Raw genomic sequence first — 18,561 nt, 5'->3', positions numbered from 1 at the left:
TATGTACTGCGAATCTGAGTTTGTATTTCATGACGTATATTTCATGCGCCCGAAGTTTTGTGCGCGCAAAATAAGAAGAGCTGTCTGGAGTTGAATGAATATTGAGCATTTTGGGGCACAGTTACGATGTTTAGCCCTCGTTCTACCCCTAGTTCAGGCCGAAGGCAGTCCTCAAGGGTCACCGGTAGAAAGAGTCTCGCCGGTACACCTACAGGGCTTCTCTTTTCCCCACGTAGGACGTCGTTAGCAGCGAGGTGAGTGTCCATGCGCCATCATTGTCAACAATGTCTCTTGAGGCACAGTCACTCGTGGAGTGTTTTTTTAAAAACTGCTCGCCCTCTCATTTCCAGATCAACTCCCACGCGTGTCCAGAGCTACTCAACTTCAGACGCACTCCACTTCGATGTCCAGACGTTTGGCTCTTCTCTACCTGTCAAAGTCATGGAGGCTTTGACAATGGCTGATGGTGGGTCATTGACTCTTTCCTGTCATTATCTCTCTGCGAGTTATACATACGGTAGAATGCATTGTACAGGTCATCCGGATCAATGCAGTCTGGCTGATGTTCTCTCCCACGGGTTCTGTGTTTTGTGTCCCTCAGCCGATGACCAGATCTCTGTGAAGGTGGATGAGAGTGGCTGGGCCTGGATGGTGTGTGGAGAGAGACTGATCATCTGGAAGATCTGCCAGACTGCTGTTGCAAAGGTACAGTCCATTAGGTCACACCGTAGCGAAACGCTTTGAAAGGGAACACAAAATGAGCGCTCCTTATTGGGCAAGTCCAGGTAGAACCCTACCTCTTTGTGTCACTCCGTTTCAACACTGGATACACAACCCTGGTCGATAATTATGAGGTATGCAACACATTGATACAGTGTGTCCTATAATTAAAAGAAAAACATGCATTGCCAATGAGTGAACTTTCTCTGTTGTGTCTCCTAGTTGTCAGTATGTAAGGGCCTCCAGCTGCCCACTAGTGAGTTTGTCTACTATGCTGATCTCGTCTCCATATCATCTCCCAGCCCTCTGGAGACTGCCAGTGTTCAGGTAATCAATGACTATCAGGAAACTAACCTATTCAACCTCCGAAAATGCAAAAAAGTTCCCACCTGTCTGCCTAATGACTTTGCTGTTACAGTAGCTGTTGAGCAGCTAGCCTGGGTGTCAGTGTCTTTCTGCTTTAGTCTACTTGTTGTTGTCTTTGACAAGGCGTTGAACTGAAATTCCAATTGACTCACCATCAGTCGTGGTTGTTTACTGTTGTGGGACTTTTTCTTGAATACTCAGTCTATCTCTGTCATGGCGGTGGCTCCAGAGGGTTCAGCCCGGTTCTGGCCCAGTTTGGCCCACGAGGGGAATTACACTGAGACTGTGGTCGACATGGGCGAAAACCTCTGCAACTTCGTTGTGGCTGTTAGGGTAAGTTGTTATGTTGTGGATGCGTTGTTCTTGTTTTGAATACTGCTCCTCAATCACAGATAAAGATGTATAGAGCAGGTTCTCATTATTAGTGGATTGAGAATTGCCAACAAATTGTGTGTAAAACGGTAGCACACATACATTTTGAACATATTTATCTGATTAAACATTATGTGCTGTTGATTTCATCCCACTTCCTCTCCTCCCTCATCCCACCATCCCTCTCTTCCCTCAGGGGGGTAGTTTCATCGTGTCATCCTACAAGGGCCAGATGATGCGCCTCGGGGCGGACCCCTCCGGGAAGCTGCTGCAGAGGGCGCTACAGCAGGGCCAGGGGGTGCTTTCCGGCATCGGACGCCGCGTCTCCAGCCTGTTTGGCATGCGTGCCCCGCTCACCAACAACAATGCACGTTTCTTCTAGTGGAGTCCTATGAATCCCCAAATTATAGTCATTAATTGGTAATATGGTGATATCAGCTCACAGACCCTCTCCTCCCTCTGTAGCTCCACAGTGTTCTGTGGGTGGGCGAGACAGGCTGCCTGTATACTCTGACCTCCTGTGGGCTCAGTAAATGGGAGGTGGATGAGGTCACAGAGCACCAGGTCCTCAGCTGGGACTCTAGCCGCGCTCTAACGGAGAGTGTCGCCGACGCCATCTGGGTAAGCAGAGCAATACTTTACATGAATGTTGTGTTGCGTTACTTTGTCAGGTTGTGTTAAATCACGGGGCGTTACTTTGAGGTGAACTGTCCTCTTGGTTGTACAGGTAACTGTCAAAATAAAGGAAACAATAGAGTAAATGAGGGACACAAAGCATGTGCTTCCTGAGCTAACATATCATGCTTAGCCATTTTGGTTACTGTGGCTAGAAGAGATCTCAGTTACTTTGAAAGATGGGTATCAAAGGAGTTTAGGGGGTTTAAAGTGTGTGTGTGTCTCAGTCACCAGATTTCAACCCAATTGAACACTTATATGAGATCCCGGAGCGACGCCTGAGACAGTGTTTTCCACCACTGTCAACAAAACACCAAATTATGGAATTTATTGTGGAAAAATGGTTTTGCATCCCTCCAAAAGAGTTCCAGACACTTGTAGAATCGATGCCAAGGTGCATTGAAGCTGATGTGGCTCATGGTGGCCCAACGCCCTATTAAGACACTTTATGTTGGTGTTTCCTTTATTTTGTCAGTTACCTGTAGATTGGATGATTGTCCTGAAGGCATGACCTGTTTTCTTTCACCATCTATCAGGGGTCAGAGAGCAACTATGAGGAAATCAAGGAAGGAGTGAACGTTACCTACATGGACATGCAACTGAGCCAGTAAGTCGAGCTCTCATCTCGGTTTCTGGATGTGTATTTATCTCACTACGCGATTTGATGTAATAGTCAGCTGGTGACTGCAACTTTTTATGATTCTACATACTTCTGACTATAATTTTGTTTTCCAGGGATGGTCTGGTAGTGTTGGCGGCAGCCTGGCACCCCTCAGACTCCCCCTGCCTGGCCTACTTCTGCCTGGTCACCCTGCTGGACAATGGCAACAACATTTCTGACGAGCTCTCTGTGGAGGTCACCAAGTACAACCCCCCCTTCCAGGTCAGTCTTCACTCAAAAAGCTCAAGGCTTCACGCATTTGGAATGCAATTTTTCAGACATGAAAATATCAACCATATTGGTCTTCCTTCAGTTTAAATGTCAATGTTTTTGTCTAACGGTTGATATGTTGTGTTATTCCCCTCAGAGTGAGGATGCTCTCCAGGCCATGAGGCTGATGTTACCCCGGGCCTCCAGCCCTGCTGCCTTCCTGTACAACGAGGAGCTGGTGTTTGCCTGCTCCACCGGTACCGGCAGAGGAGGTCTACCTGAGGAGAAGATCCCCTTCAACACACCTGGTAAGAGACCTGGATAATGGACTCAACGTTAGAGGACATTGGGTGCCTCTCAATAGTTTAAAGTTGGCCCATTTCCTCATCTCCTTTTCTTAATAACAAAATTGACAAGAAGAGGAAGCCTTTAGACTGTTGACATGCACCCGATGTTTTAAACTGAATGGTATTGATGAGTTGAATGGTGTAGATGGCTGCAACAGCTCTCAGTAATTCATAGTTATCATAATAATATCATCAACTTTTTTCTTTTTTTTTTTTTAGCTCATTATCCATTTTCATGAATGGGCTTGCCTCCCATGTTTCTATTCTCACCGTCCTCCTTCATCTCTCCAGGTGACCGTCTGCGTGGTGGGGGCTGCTGTGCCAACCTGCCGGTGTTCTTCTCCCAGAACAGTGGTCTGGTGGCCGTGGTGGCCAGAGAGAGTGCCTCCATGCTGCCTGAGACCATGGAGGACTCCCTCTGCTTCTCCCTGGCTGGGGCCGGCCCTGAGGTAGAGAGTAGAGTCAGATGAATTAAAGCAGTGCCAGGTCTCTGATATGGAACGGGGTCACCAATTGACCTGTGTGAATAATGAGATGCCATTAAATTGGTGAACTAGCAATGTTTTAAAAAATGTCATTATTTTTACGTAATGACTTGACCCTTTTTTTCTTTCAAGGCAACTGCTATGGAGACTCCGACTAGGATGGAGCCTGTAGCGCAAGAGGACAAAACCAAACTCCTAAAAGCAGCGTTTCTGCAGTTCTGCCGGTAAGTCTGCAGAAAGATTGTGTGACGTTGGCCCCAATTGCTGAAGTTAGAGTTTTATTGACAGTGACACAGACCTCCGTTGTAAAACAAGGGAATTTGTTTGTTCCTCCCCTGAAAAAATGTCCCCGGGTTGAGGACGATGTGGATTTAGGTCTGTGTAATTACTTGCTCTCTGTGATTGCATCTGCCCTGTTGTCTGTAAGCTGGAGCAGCTGTTACTGCCAAAGGAGGGCGCTGGGCTCAGAGTTTTTTTTACAGAAAGAGGGAGGGAGTATTTGAGTGTGTGTGTGTGAGAGAGTGTACATGTAGCCAGAGTGAATGGGGTGTGTACATTTCAAATGAGTACCACTAAGTAATTATGTAAAATTATTTTATGTGTTTTCGGGAATTACCTGGTCTAAACAATACACATTGTTGCTATTGAGTTTACCTTATAATGTTGTGAGTAGAACGTAACTGTTGTGTTTGTCAGGAATGACCTGGTGGGGGCCCAGACCATGACAGACGAGCTGTTCCCCCCGGAGGGGGACGGAGACGGGGAGGTGGGCGGGGAGCTGGACCTGGTGGTGACCCGGATCAACCTGGACCTGGTGGATGACTACCCAGCCTCAGACCCCCGCTGGGCCGAGTCTGTCCCTGACGGTGGGAGGGAGGGATGGAGGGAGGGGAAGGAAGGAAAAGAGGGAGAGAAATGTAGACAGGCGAAGACATGGAAATCTGTAGTTCTTTTCTATCTAAATGATTGAATATATTGTTCCACATAGAAGTGACGTTGTTTCTGTGTTGTCATGTCCAGAGAGTGCTGGCTTCCCCCTGACCTCCCTCATCATCCTCCACCAGCTAGAGGACAAGATGAAGGCCCACGGCTGCTTCATGGACTTCCTGCTACAGGTGGGTCACCTGCATAGAAATATATTTCACTCCCGAATAATCCTGAATAATTCTAATCCTATGTGTCACCGTGGGATCGGACTTCATTCCAGGGCTCCTCACAGATCTATGAATAAAAATTGATATGTCATGACTGAGTTCAACAACCTTACCTCGTTTCTCCCCACCCCTGTATCCTACTCTCTTCTACTTGCTCTCTCCCCCACTCCACCCCCCCATCCCCCACAGGTGGGTCTCCTGGACCGGCTGGGCCAGACCGCGGTGCGCTCGTCTCCCATGGCGACGCGCCTGTTGCTGTGCGAGCACGCCGAGAAGCTACAGGCGGCCATGACGCTGAAGAACCACCACACCAAGCATGGCGAGCTGGTCAATCGTGCCATCCTCATTGCCTTGAGGAAGAGCAACGCAGCCGTGTCCACCAGCCTCACGGCCGCAGACGTTTTCTTCAGAGAGGTGACAATGACGGAGATAATATCCCCAGCAGAGTCGGGGTCTTCACACAATTTAGATGATTTGAGATTCCAATTCAAATCATCAAATAATTTTGTCAATTCCAAAACATTAGCTTTGGGATTGTGGGAAGCTTCTGTCTTAGGCCTCAGGTGAGGTTATTAAGGTGTGTGTGTGTGTGTGTGTGTGTGTGTGTGTGTGTGTGTGTGTGTGTGTGTGTGTGTGTGTGTGTGTGTGTGTGTGTAGGTGTCTCAGATCTCCTCAGTCTTTGAGTGTCTACTAGAAGAGGAGGAGAGGACTTTGAAGGAGAACCCTGTGGACTCTGTGAAGTGGGCTGAAGTGGTGCTCAGTGTCAACACCATCATCAAGGTACACAACACAGGCAGTGCAGGCTCTCTGTATCCACATCCATAGTGTTAGTCTCCCATGCATGTGTATGGTTGCCTTTTGATCATATGGTGTGCTTCTATATACTGTGTATCTAGAGTGCATTCGGAAAGTATTCAGACCCCTTGACTTTTTCCACATTTCAAATTTTATTTTTGTTACATTAGCCTTATTCTAAAATGTAAAAATGTATATGTTTTTTTTTCCCTAGTCAATCTAAACACAATACTCCATAATGAGAAAGCAAATAGAGGTTTGTATACATTTTTGCAAATGTCAACAAACAAAAAAACGATCACATTTACATAAATATTCAGACTCTTTACTCAGTACTTTGTTGAAGCACCGTTGGCAGCAATTACAGCCCTGAGTCTTCTTGGGTATGGCGCTACATGCTTGGCACACCTGTATTTGGGGAGTTTCTCCCATTCTTCTCTGCAGATCCTCACAAGCTCTGTCAGGTTGGATGGGGAGCGTTACTGCACAGAGAATCTTGTTTCTCATGGTCAGAGTCCTTTAGGTGCCTTTTTGCAAACTCCAAGTGGGCTGTCATGTGCCTTTTTACTGAGGAATGGCTTCCATCTGGCCACCCTACCATAAAGGCCTGATTGGTAGAGTGCTGCAGAGATGGTTGTCTTTCTGGAAGGTTCTCCCATCTCCACAGAGGAACTCTGGAGCTCTGTCAGAGTGACCATCGGGTTCTTGGTCACTTCCCTGACCAAGGCCCGATTGCTCAGTTGGGCTGGGTGGCCAGCTCTAGGAAGAGTCTTGGTGGTTCCAAACTTCCTCCATCATTCTTAAATGGAGGCCACTGAGTTCTTGGGGACCTTCAATGTTGCAGACATTTTTTGATACCCTTCCCCAGATCTATGCCTCGACACAATCCTGTCTCCGAGCGCTACGGACAATTCCTTCGGCCTCGTAGCTTGGTTTTTGCTCTGACATGCATGCACTGTCAACTATGGGACCTTATATAGACAGGTGTTTGCCTTTCCAAATCATGCCCTAGCAATTGAATTTACCACAGGTGGAATCCAATCAAGTTGTAGAAGCATCTCAAGGATGATCAATGAAAACATGATGCACCTAGCAAAGGGTCTGAATACTTATGTAAATAAGGTCTTTTATTTTTCATACATTTGCAAACATTTCTTAACCTGTTTTCACTTTGTCATTATGGGGTATTGTGAGTAGATTAATGAGGAACAAAAAATAATTTTCTACATTTTTGAACAAGACTGTAACCAAACAAAATGTGGGAAAAGTCAAGGGGTCAGAATACATTCCGAATGCACTGTTTATACACTGAGTAAAAATATTAGCCCAACATTTAAAATGTTGGTCCATGAGCTGAAATAAAAGGTCCTAGAAATGTTCCATACGCACAAAAACTTTATTTCTCTCTAATTTGTTTATGTTCCTGTTAGTGAGCATTTTTTCTTTGCCCAGATAATCCATCCACCTGACAGGTGTGGCATATCAAAAAGATGATTAAATGGCATGACCATTACACAGGTGCACCTTGTGCTGGGCCTATGACCACCCATGGCTGTGCCCCTGCCCAGTCATGTGAATTCCATAGATTAGGGCCTAATGAATTGATTTAAATCGACTGATATCCTTATATGAACTGTAACTCAGTAAAATTGTTGCCTCTAGCGTTTTTATATTTTTTGTTCATATGTCTAGGTCATGTTGCGTGTGAGGTTGTATTTCTTGTGATAGCACAGTCAGTCATTTGTGTACGTTTGTGTGTTGTATTGCAGGACATGCTGCAGGCTGCTGGTCAGTACAGAGACACCAAGGCCTCACTGTACAGAGCCTCAGAGAGTACCCCTGCTGAGCCAGAATACATCCCATGGACCGGTACATTCCCTGTTGAACACACACATGCACATAGTAGTCGAAAGTAACTTCTTATAACGCCTTGTCTCCTTTTGTTAATGTCAACTGATCTGAAAAGACAGGATAGGTGAAAGTGATATGCTAGATCCCTTTCACTGCGATGAAGGAGAAGAATTTCGAAGTCCCCCAAACGTAAGACAATTGAGATGCGCCCTTAATCCCCAAAACTGTCTCTTTCTCTCCCCACAGCCTCTAGCGGTCTGGGAGGGGTTCGCACCGTCATCGCCCGCCAGCACGAGGTGATCCTGCGTGACGTGTACCCTCACGCCGACTCGGAGCTGCGCAATGGCCTGAACGAGCAGCTGGCAGCGCTGCTGGACGTGCTCCTGGGAGGCTACGTTGCCCAGCTGACCTCACTGAGACCGGGCCGCCCGGGCCAGCAGGACCGCTACAACACCCTGGAGATGGAGTACACGCAGCGCCGCTCTGAACTGCTCGCACCACTGTGTGAGTGGAGATTGAACGCAAAATACCGGGCGGACATTTTGGCTTGAGTATTTGGTTACCAGGTCAAGCCATTTTGGAATACAAAATCATTTTTATCTGAATCCTTTCAGTGGAATTACACATTTTATAGCTAAATCTGGCTGATATTTTTCATAAATTATAAGTCTGATTGCTTATTATATCCATTATAAAGGTATTATGTACACTTAAACAAAAGTTAACACCCTTAATATTATTTATGTTCCAGTGGAACTGGGTCAGTACCAGTGGGTGGCGGCACTGGCAGAGAAGTACTGTGACTTTGACATCCTGGTCCAGATGTGTGAGCAGACTGACAACCAAAACAGACTGCAGCACTACATGGCCAAGTTCGCCGACCAGGTTTGACACTAATCCTCTAAAACCAGGGTGGTGTTCATTAGGTGGAGAATTTTTTTAAATGGGGAGGTACTACTTGAACTGGTCCAATAAGAACACAGGTTTTTGGTTGTTGTGGCAAAATGTTTTGCTACTGTGTGCCGTACTGAACACGACCCAATTTTATCACGGGTGTTTTATCAGATCTGGCACTAACAAGGGATATGTCCATGTCACATTTTTTTGTTATTTAGCAGACCCTCTTATCCAGAGTGACTTACAGGAGCAATTAGGGTTAAGTGCCTTGCTCAAGGGCACATAGACAGATTTTCACCTAGTCGGCTCCGGGATTCAAACCAACAATCTTTTGGTTAGTGGCCCAACGCACTTAACCGCTAGCCTACCTCCCGTTACTCAGACTGCGCATGTAAATCATACATTGATACCCATTATGGGATAACATCTATATATTTTTTGTATCTCAAGCTAGGACTAAACTAAGATTCCATAGATGCTACGTGTTTAATTTAATTTCCATGTCACTTCCTGTAGAACTTTGCGGACTTCCTGTTCCGCTGGTACATGGAGAAGGGGAAGAGGGGCAAGCTGCTCTCCCAGCCCATCGCCCAGCACCAGCAGCTGGCCAGCTTCCTGCAGTCCCACGAACACCTCAGCTGGCTGCACCACATCCACGTCCATGACTTCAGCAGTGTAAGTGGAACACACACACACACACACTCTCTCATTCACACACACACACACATCAGTTGACCTTAGTAGCTAACTTGTGAACATGCCGCTTCTTATGAAAAGACATACCGTAGTTTGGCAGTTGCATAGTGCAGTTTCCAATGTTAAAGAAACAGTGTTGCATTTGTGATATTTATTTGACCATCACTCTCTCTCCCCAGGCTTACAAAACCCTGTATGGCCAGGCCAACATGGAGACACGTTACTTTGTGAAGAAGAAGACCCTGTTGGCTCTCAGTAAACTGACTGCCCTGGCATCAGACATGCCTGAGGCTGTGATGAAGAAACATGTAGACGGTAAGGGGCTACTTGAGATACTTCTGCTTAATTCTCACTTAAATCATACATTATTGTTATGAACATGTATTTTAAACTATGTTGGTATTTATCCCTAAGACAACGGACACTATTTGATGCAAAAGAAGAAAGGAAACCTCTGTTCGCTGGAGGGTGTCTAATTGGGGAGTTCTGCCAGGATATCACAAGTGTTTTCTTTGTCCTCCTACAGAAATGGTCGAGCAGGAGCGGTTCCTGCTGCACCAGGAGACTCTGCCCAAACAGCTGCTGGAGGAGAAACAACAGAACCCCGACACCATGCCCCTGCTCAGCGCTCACAACCTTATTAATGTAGGAACACACATCAGTGGACCACTCACATTACCACGTAACCCAACACAGACAACCTTACCAAAGCACCATTATAAACTGGGTGGTTCGAGCCCTGAATGCTGATTTGGCTGACAGCCGTGGTATATCTGACTGTATACCAGGGGGATGACAAAACATTCATTTTTGCTGCTCTAATTACGTTGGTAGCCAGTTTTCTAATATCTATAAGGCACCTCGGGGGTTTGTGATATATGGCCAATATACCATGGCTAAGGGCGGTATCCAGGCACTCTGTGTTGCGTTATGCATAATAGCTGTTAGCCGTGGTATATTGGCCGTATACCACATCATACATTGATACCCATTATGGGATAACATTTTTTTTGTTATATCTCAAGCTAGGACTAAACTAAGATTCCATATACCACACCCACTCATGCTTATTGCTTAAGTAGACCACACTCGCAGTCGCAAAACCAGTAACTCTACATAATACCACATACCTGCCACCACACAGACACATGATGACAAAACAACACACACATCTATCCTCCCTGTCACCAACTGAACCACAAAATACAACTCTTACAAATACCAATGGACTGACCTAATTTAACTATTTTCTCACCAGCTGTATATTTGTGATGACAACCGACGAGCCAATGAGTATGACTTCAAGAAGGCTCTGGATCTACTGGAGTACATAGACGAGGTAGTCCTACTGCCGCTAGCATGAATCCTTAGCTCAGGGTTGATTAATCAGGTCTGTCAGGGTTCACTGATACGGGGCATATTCTTGTTGCAGGAGGACGCTGTGGACATTGAGGGACTCAAGTGTGAGATCTTCTGCAAGGCCCTCAAGAAAGACGAGTAAGTACCGCTCAATGGCCCTAATCCTTCTAATATCTCACTCTTACTCCCTTTCTTGCTAATTTCCTAATTCCAAATCTGAAAGGATTGGATAGGTGTAAGTACACTGTTTGACACTTCTTACATTTTGTTTGTTGTCAAGTGTGCTTTCTATAGTGAATGCAATGAATGAATAAGCATTATTGTTGTTATTGTAAGTTTGCATTGAGCTTCCTTTTCGCTGTGTTGCTCACAGCTGGTTGTCTGCTGATGGGAACGATGACCCTCTGGAGGCAGCCAAGGACAGCATCTTTGTCAAGATCCTCCTCAAGCTCATACAAGAAGGTAAGCACTGCAGTAGCCATTTTGGCCCGGTGTCTGACTAAAGGATTTCACTTTATTCTCATCAGTTAATTTGTTCGGAAACAACACATTTCAAGAGTTGCTTAAGAGAAAAAAGAAGTTTTTATTAACAAAATATTGAAAAGGGGTATTGAGTGTCACTGCTCTGTTTATTATGTACCTCTTTATGACCCTTCCAACCTATTCAGAATGTGTTCTCTTGTTGTTTTCCAGGTGTTCCTCTACAGACCTACCTTCCTGACGTCAAAGACCTTCTTCAGCTGGACGAGATGGAGGCTTTGAAATCAAAGCCCACTTTTGAGTTTGTACTGCGGGCCAACTATGAACATTACCTGCAAGCACAGATCTGATGACCCCTGACCCCTTTCACAACTATGTCTCCCAGATTGCACTTGGTTTGTTACTTTCTTTCCATTTTTACTGTTTGACAAAAAAATTATGTGTTGCCATTTCAAAAATAAATGTCATATTTCTGTAAATGTTCTGTTCTTTTGATTTTGGCATTCACAAAAGACTGGTTTAAGTTTTTTGAAAAACAAAATGTATTGTTTTATTTCCTTTACCTCGATAACCTGGGAAATGGCAACATATGTAGATACACATCCTGAATCTCCAATACATCTAGATCTCCTGTGATAATTGCTTGAGTAAAAGTCAGGAGAGTATATGTCATGGATTCAGATGGAGCTGTAAGGCTATGACCAGGTAGATGAAACGGTACACACCTCGTGGAAAATATACCTAGACTAGCCGCTCGAAATGAACACAACATCCATCTCGACCACAAGCCACGCGCATTGACTAACGTGCCGTGAAAGGCTATTGGGTTTCTGCAGCAAGCCATTGGGTGCTTGTGGCCTACATTGCCAACTGTATTGGTTTCTTGTTTAAATAGCGGGGCCTGACTCCTCAAGTGTCTCTCCAACCCTTCGAAGAGTCTGCAACTGATCCACTTTCACTGATGGCAGAAGCAGATGGGCTCTGTCTTGTCCTAAAAATAGAAAATGGAGGTTAAATTAGGGACATACACAATAAATTACAGCCACCGTCTTTATGTGGGGAGGGGGATTGAAAGTTCAGTAGCCCTATATGGGGTGGGATTGAAAAAACTCCCTCAGAGAAGGTGTGCCAATAGCTTTTGATTGGCTTCTAAGCATACTTTTTTAAACCTTCCCAATAGTCTTGATTTACTATTTTGAGCAGTTGTCATGGGGATGGTGACTAACTACCTGGTAGAAACTTTCACAGATCTTTGACAGTTTGTGTCAAGAGTTCCAGGTTTGGAAGCCAGGCTTCTGCTGAATATTTGATCACAGGACTTCCTGTCTGGCTTGTAGAATGCCTCCATGGATGGGGTTGTTGTGTCTGGTTGGTTTGGAGATAACTTTTACGAGCCTGAGTATTGGTCCCGCATGGCGCTTGCAACGCCAGGGTTGTGGGTTTGATTCCCACGGGAGACCAGTACGAAAATGTTTGGACTCACTACTGTAAGTCGCTCTGGATAAGAGCGTCCGTTAAATGACAAATGTCAAAATGTTAATATTGGTATATGAAGTAGGCTATCCCATCAATAACATGCCTAACAAAGCTCAGATATATTATAGGGACCAACGGAAGTTGGATAATGACATGCAATTTTAAACATTTTGTTTTCTTGTACTAAAATACGTTTCCACAAGTACATTTAGTTGGATACCTTGGCAGTGATGAGTGAGCAGTTGGACAAACATATCAGTTTACAAAGACACTTTTTTTTAAAGGCTGGGCTACAAAAAAAGAATTGTTCATGCCTTGGTGGCTGGCTGCAGCTGTTGGGCTGCATGGCTAGGGTCCTATCTGCTTTCACCTACCCCCTGTTCAGAGAAACCAGACCATGGCCACTGTTAGTAAATGCGGAAGTTACAAGTGACCAGCTACCACACGAAACGCCCCCATCTCAAACTTGATACAACTTCCCCCCCCTCTCTACTTGCCGATGCTGGAGAATAAAGTCCATGTTAATTATTTTCCATGAAGTTTGAGATTTTAATGGCAGAATGTGTTTCAAAATTTTAGTATAAAAAAGATGACTAGACTAACAGCTACACATACATCTTTGAAATAACATTTGAGAGACAACCCCCCCCCAACCCCACCAAAAAAAGATGCTATACTTAACATGTTCTTAAATCAATTAAAATAACATGCATCTGACAAAGAACCGGGTAAAATACACCGAGATATTCACTGTTCAATAACTTGTAGTGTTCCATTAAACAACCCTTTATAAAATCGCGCCTGCTCTAGCTGTAAAGGAATCAACATAAACCAATAAAATAACATGAATAGAATATGGGCTACCTTGACGAGGTGCGCTCAGGAAAGCAAGTCATTTGCAAAGAGATGAACGGAAAAAAATAATGCCACAGTCAATATCCTTGCATCATTGAATGATTTGGCACTGCATGCTGTCATAGAACGGGGAATATGGACGTATGTAGTCCTGCGTCAAAGCGCGCCTGTGTTCAAAATGCCATGCTGGAGTCCGACGGATTACACCCCTTGGCTCTCCATACACGGGCCGAGCGCTACAGTTTGGATTCGGGACTACCTCTCCATATATGGACCGTCCTGCGCATTACGAAGGGCGACCCTGAGCTCTTCAGCGCTCGTCTACGGGAGTGTCCGGTGCGCACCCGTCCCAAGAACCAAATATGGATGAATGGGTCGGGAGAATTCCTGTGGAATAGATGGGCATTCCTAATGGTTGTCAGGAGACGAAAAAAGGTGGATGGCGTCGGGTATATAAGGTTGACGGCGGTTGCTGTCAGTCCTTAGCTGGAACCAGCAGTGGTAAAGTTCTGTAACTGAGCTTCTTCTAAAAGAAAACCAGGTAAGAGAACGGGCCCGTGGAATATTAGACCACGCTGCTGCACGAGGAGGTCAATACGAGGAGTGTATTTTTTCTCTCTCTCTGGGACATTACATCATGGACTCTGGATAAGGAATTAAACAAATCAAAGATAATCTACACAGTATTGTGACAGTCCGTGAAACTTGGCAGCCAATAACCGACGCAGTTGATCTTTTAGCCTACTTTCGTAAACTAAACAGATTTCACCTGGCTGTCAAATTATTATTATAATAATAGAAGAATTGGATGAAATTTGATTTGATACATTAGTCTAACTGCATAATGTAGGCTAATGCGTGCATGTAAAAAAGCATGTTGATTTAATTGATAAATGATAATTGGTCTTTGAGATAAAATGATTTCAAATTACATTTTGGTAGTTCATTTGATATATTAAGATAATGTCAGACAAAATATTGAATTGGTCTACTGGATATTGGAAAACCTGTTATGTCAGCAGAGAGCGAGAGAAAGAAAGAGATCCACAACTTTGTATTGAATCAAAAGTTCCTGGAACGACTGCATTACATGCTTATAGGCTACCCTATATGATAGGTTACCCAATGTGTGTATTGATTGTTGATCTATTTAACCAGATGATCGACAGGTTTATAGTGCCTTACCTGAAATCCTTATTAATAGAAAACGTTTTGGTAATGTAAAATGACTCCATGGAACGATTTTTGAAACGTTTGTGGTCATTGTGTAATATGCAGTCTAACGTTATCATGATCACTTTGGTAAAATTACCGAGACCACCGTGTCATATATAAGCAATAAGACCTGAGGTGGGTGGTATATGGCCAATATACCACGGCCAAGGGCTGTTCTTATGAAATATGCAACGTGGAGTGCCTGGACACAGCCCTTAGCTGTGGTATATTGGCTATATACCACACACCCCTGAGGTGCCTTATTGCTACTATAAAGTGGTTACCAACGTTACCAAAGTTATTTCTGTCATACTCGTGAACACAACTCTTTAGAGTGCGATAGAAATAGTATACAAGCAGTTTTACTATGACTTCTGCAGTGCATGACCATGGGGTAGTGAAATAATTAGGCAGTATAAAGCTTAAATATTGGGGAATACAATATTTTGGGGGAATACAATAATAATTTAGTTGAAAAAATGGATAATTGATGGAGTACTGTAGTGCATCTAATGCAGGGGTGTCAATCTCATTCCATGGAGGGCCTAGTGTCGGCAAGTTGTTTCTTTCTTCTTTCTCATTTTAATTAAGACCTAGACAACCAGTTGAGGGGAGTTCTTTACTAATTAGTAACCTCAATCGAGTACAAGGAAGGATTTAAAACCAGCAGACACTCGGCCCTCCGTAGAATGAGTTTGGCACCTGTAATCTAAGGGTTAAGAACATACATTGTGGACCCCACTTTGGAACCACTGGTGTAGGCAACCTAATATGTCTGATGGCATTCTTGGTCAACTCTCAGTGTAATGTGATTCTTTCTGTGTGAAAATTTGTTACGAGTGGATCATCTTCAGTGGGCATCCATGATGCATCAGCAACACATCCGAAAGTATCGTTTTTACGCACAGAATGTCGTTTATACGCACAGAATGTAGGTGCGTAATGTCAGTGAGAGATCTTGCAGTAAGGAGGCTACTTACAGTATGATAAACGTGTGTTCCTTTTGCACCATGTCTCAGAACCCACCAAGATGTGTGACGACGACGAGACTACCGCTCTTGTGTGCGACAATGGCTCCGGACTGGTCAAGGCTGGCTTCGCCGGTGACGACGCCCCCAGGGCTGTCTTCCCCTCCATTGTCGGTCGCCCTCGTCACCAGGTACGTAAAAGCACCACTCCTAGGTATGGATAGTTATGTGAATGAAGGCACCATACCTTGTTTCACGATATAGCCTACTATGATATCCAAAGTACAAAGATATGCGTAAAACACATATTGGCAAATATACACGAATTCAATTTCAAAAATGCATTTAGGTATAGTTTAACGTGTAATTTGTCAGGTGTGACGTTTCGTTTTAGTATCCAATGTGTAGTGTACCGTTAGATGGTAATGTGTAGTTGTTAGTAGTTGTGTGCGCCATGTCCTTGTCGGTGTCTCAATGGGCTTGTTCTGTCTCTTCCAGGGTGTGATGGTGGGTATGGGTCAGAAGGACTCCTACGTAGGAGACGAAGCTCAGAGCAAGAGGGGTATCCTGACCCTGAAGTACCCCATCGAGCACGGTATCATCACTAACTGGGACGACATGGAGAAGATCTGGCACCACACCTTCTACAACGAGCTGCGCGTGGCCCCCGAGGAGCACCCCACCCTGCTCACTGAGGCCCCCCTGAACCCCAAGGCCAACAGAGAGAAGATGACACAGATCATGTTCGAGACCTTCAACGTTCCCGCCATGTATGTGGCCATCCAGGCTGTCCTGTCCCTGTACGCTTCCGGTCGTACCACCGGTAAGAATTTGCCCCATGCACGCCTTTTCCCCCGCACACAACCCGCTATTTGTATTTCAAGTTGTTGGTGTTTGGGTTGTCTGCTTTACTGAATTGTGGTGTTTTCTGTGCTTAGGTATTGTGCTGGACTCCGGTGATGGTGTGACCCACAACGTCCCCATCTATGAGGGTTACGCTCTCCCCCACGCCATCATGCGTCTGGATCTGGCTGGTCGCGATCTGACTGACTACCTCATGAAGATCCTGACCGAGCGTGGCTACTCTTTCGTCACAACCGGTGAGCATGAACTTTGTGTTTTTGCACAGATATGCTTGTTTGGTCAATTTAAAGTATTAGAACGTTTTACGCACAAAAGCGCAAGACGCACGGGGATACTTTTACGCATTAACGGAAATGTTTCATTTCAGCCGAGCGTGAGATCGTGCGTGACATTAAGGAGAAGCTGTGCTATGTCGCCCTGGACTTCGAGAATGAAATGGCCACCGCCGCCTCCTCCTCCTCCCTGGAGAAGAGCTACGAGCTTCCCGACGGTCAGGTCATCACCATCGGTAACGAGCGTTTCCGTTGCCCAGAGACCCTCTTCCAGCCTTCCTTCATTGGTGCGTATTTACCGTTAAAGACCTATAATATAATCCAACATAAAATATTCGGCCTAAAGAGTGGTTGAATATTAATATTGATCTTTGTATACCTGCACAGGTATGGAGTCCGCTGGTATTCATGAGACTGCCTACAACAGCATCATGAAGTGCGACATTGACATCCGTAAGGACCTGTACGCCAACAATGTGCTTTCCGGCGGTACCACGATGTACCCTGGTATTGCTGACCGTATGCAGAAGGAGATCACTGCCCTGGCCCCCAGCACCATGAAGATCAAGGTAATTACAAATAAACAATACTTTTACGCACAGTAAAATAGTTCAAAGAGATGCCATTGGTCTGCATAATTGTTTCATTGTCATTGTGTTACCTATGGTACCCAGTATCTAATACTGCTTTTCTCACTTGGCATAGATCATTGCCCCACCTGAGCGTAAATACTCCGTCTGGATCGGTGGCTCCATCCTGGCTTCCCTGTCCACTTTCCAGGCTATGTGGATCACCAAGCAGGAATACGACGAGGCAGGCCCCAGCATTGTCCACCGCAAGTGCTTCTAAATGCATTGTCAACATCTCGCTCAAGATCCAAGAAACAACGGCACACCGCCTTGCGATCAAGGGACAACTTTATACAACTGTTACATTGTAACAGCGAAAGCTCAGCAAAACGGAGAGAATGACGTCAACATCACGACGTGTGAGGAAAAATACCAACATGTGAATGTAAAATGTACATAAATGTTATTTATTGACCGTCCATCATTTGGTATTTTTTTGGTGAGCACAGTCTGTTTTGGGGACAGAGGGTGACCACAACGTTGTTTTCTCTGGTTACCCGATAATGTCTCAGAAGTACGTGCCATCTGTACTCGAGCCAAACATTATCAACTACTAACCATCAAGAGATCCACATAGGAAATAAAAACCATCTATTTTCAAACGTGTTTCTGTTATTTTGTTATTTTGAGGTGCATTACAACACAATCAACACTTACAATAGGCCTTGGTGTGCGTTTTATGATGCGCAACTATTAAAAACCCATTAGGGTAAAGATTAATTCATTTTTGGCACATAGCAACATAAATAGCCTAAACATTATGAGACACTTTCAATTTGGAAGCCTTTCAATGTTATGAAGAACAAGGGCCAATATGACTATCTGGAACTGGAAGGACAAACAATGAGCTCAAGTAGGCCAACAAGTGTTGAAGGAAATTGTTCTAAACGTCCCTGACAAGACAAACAATGTCCTGGATTTATTTTACTAGGCAAGTCAGTTAAGAACACATTCTTATTTTCAACGACGGCCTAGGAACAGTGGGGTAACTGCCTTGTTCAGAGGCAGAGCGACATATTACCTTGTCATCTCGGGGATACGCTCTAACCACTAGCCTCCCTGCCGCCCCATGGATATAAGGATATAAATCATTGAGCCAGACCTCGTTCGTAATATTAACTCTATTTTACAATACTATTATCAATGTGCCTAAAATACGAATTCTCTCTAACTATTTAACAAACATTTGCATGTAATTTATTGAACTGAGGGAT

At 44.7% G+C, this 18,561-nt stretch overlaps 2 protein-coding genes and 1 long non-coding RNA gene across 3 annotated transcripts; 2 read left to right on the top strand and 1 right to left on the bottom strand.

Annotated features, from left to right (window-relative positions):
• Position 1: 1 nt before the first annotated feature.
• Positions 2-11,547, top strand: LOC109865771 (nuclear pore complex protein Nup133). The gene is made up of 26 exons (XM_020454207.2): positions 2-254; positions 351-466; positions 602-705; positions 943-1,047; positions 1,288-1,419; positions 1,655-1,825; positions 1,924-2,079; positions 2,670-2,740; positions 2,869-3,016; positions 3,162-3,312; positions 3,643-3,800; positions 3,969-4,060; positions 4,533-4,702; positions 4,857-4,951; positions 5,180-5,404; positions 5,648-5,770; positions 7,555-7,654; positions 7,883-8,140; positions 8,388-8,521; positions 9,050-9,208; positions 9,409-9,544; positions 9,756-9,874; positions 10,488-10,568; positions 10,662-10,726; positions 10,962-11,050; positions 11,282-11,547. Exons 1-26 carry the CDS (start codon positions 127-129, stop codon positions 11,416-11,418), a joined length of 3,423 nt encoding a protein of 1,140 aa, XP_020309796.1. The 5' UTR covers positions 2-126; the 3' UTR covers positions 11,419-11,547.
• A 45-nt stretch (positions 11,548-11,592) lies between these two features.
• On the bottom strand, positions 11,593-13,610 carry LOC109865773 (uncharacterized). Its single transcript, XR_002251616.2, has 2 exons — positions 13,409-13,610; positions 11,593-12,059 (listed from the first exon to the last, which is right to left on the bottom strand). It is a non-coding gene; the product is annotated as an uncharacterized LOC109865773 (long non-coding RNA).
• Positions 13,611-13,697: 87 nt separating this feature from the next.
• Positions 13,698-17,949, top strand: LOC109865772 (actin, alpha skeletal muscle 2-like). The gene is made up of 7 exons (XM_020454208.2): positions 13,698-13,940; positions 15,634-15,773; positions 16,081-16,405; positions 16,521-16,682; positions 16,814-17,005; positions 17,106-17,287; positions 17,424-17,949. Exons 2-7 carry the CDS (start codon positions 15,645-15,647, stop codon positions 17,565-17,567), a joined length of 1,134 nt encoding a protein of 377 aa, XP_020309797.1. The 5' UTR covers positions 13,698-13,940; positions 15,634-15,644; the 3' UTR covers positions 17,568-17,949.
• Positions 17,950-18,561: the final 612 nt, after the last annotated feature.

Source organism: Oncorhynchus kisutch, linkage group LG20 (genome assembly GCF_002021735.2).
Source record: "Oncorhynchus kisutch isolate 150728-3 linkage group LG20, Okis_V2, whole genome shotgun sequence".
Classification (NCBI taxonomy): Eukaryota; Metazoa; Chordata; class Actinopteri; order Salmoniformes; family Salmonidae; genus Oncorhynchus; species Oncorhynchus kisutch.
This window is presented reverse-complemented; position numbering and strand designations above follow the sequence as displayed.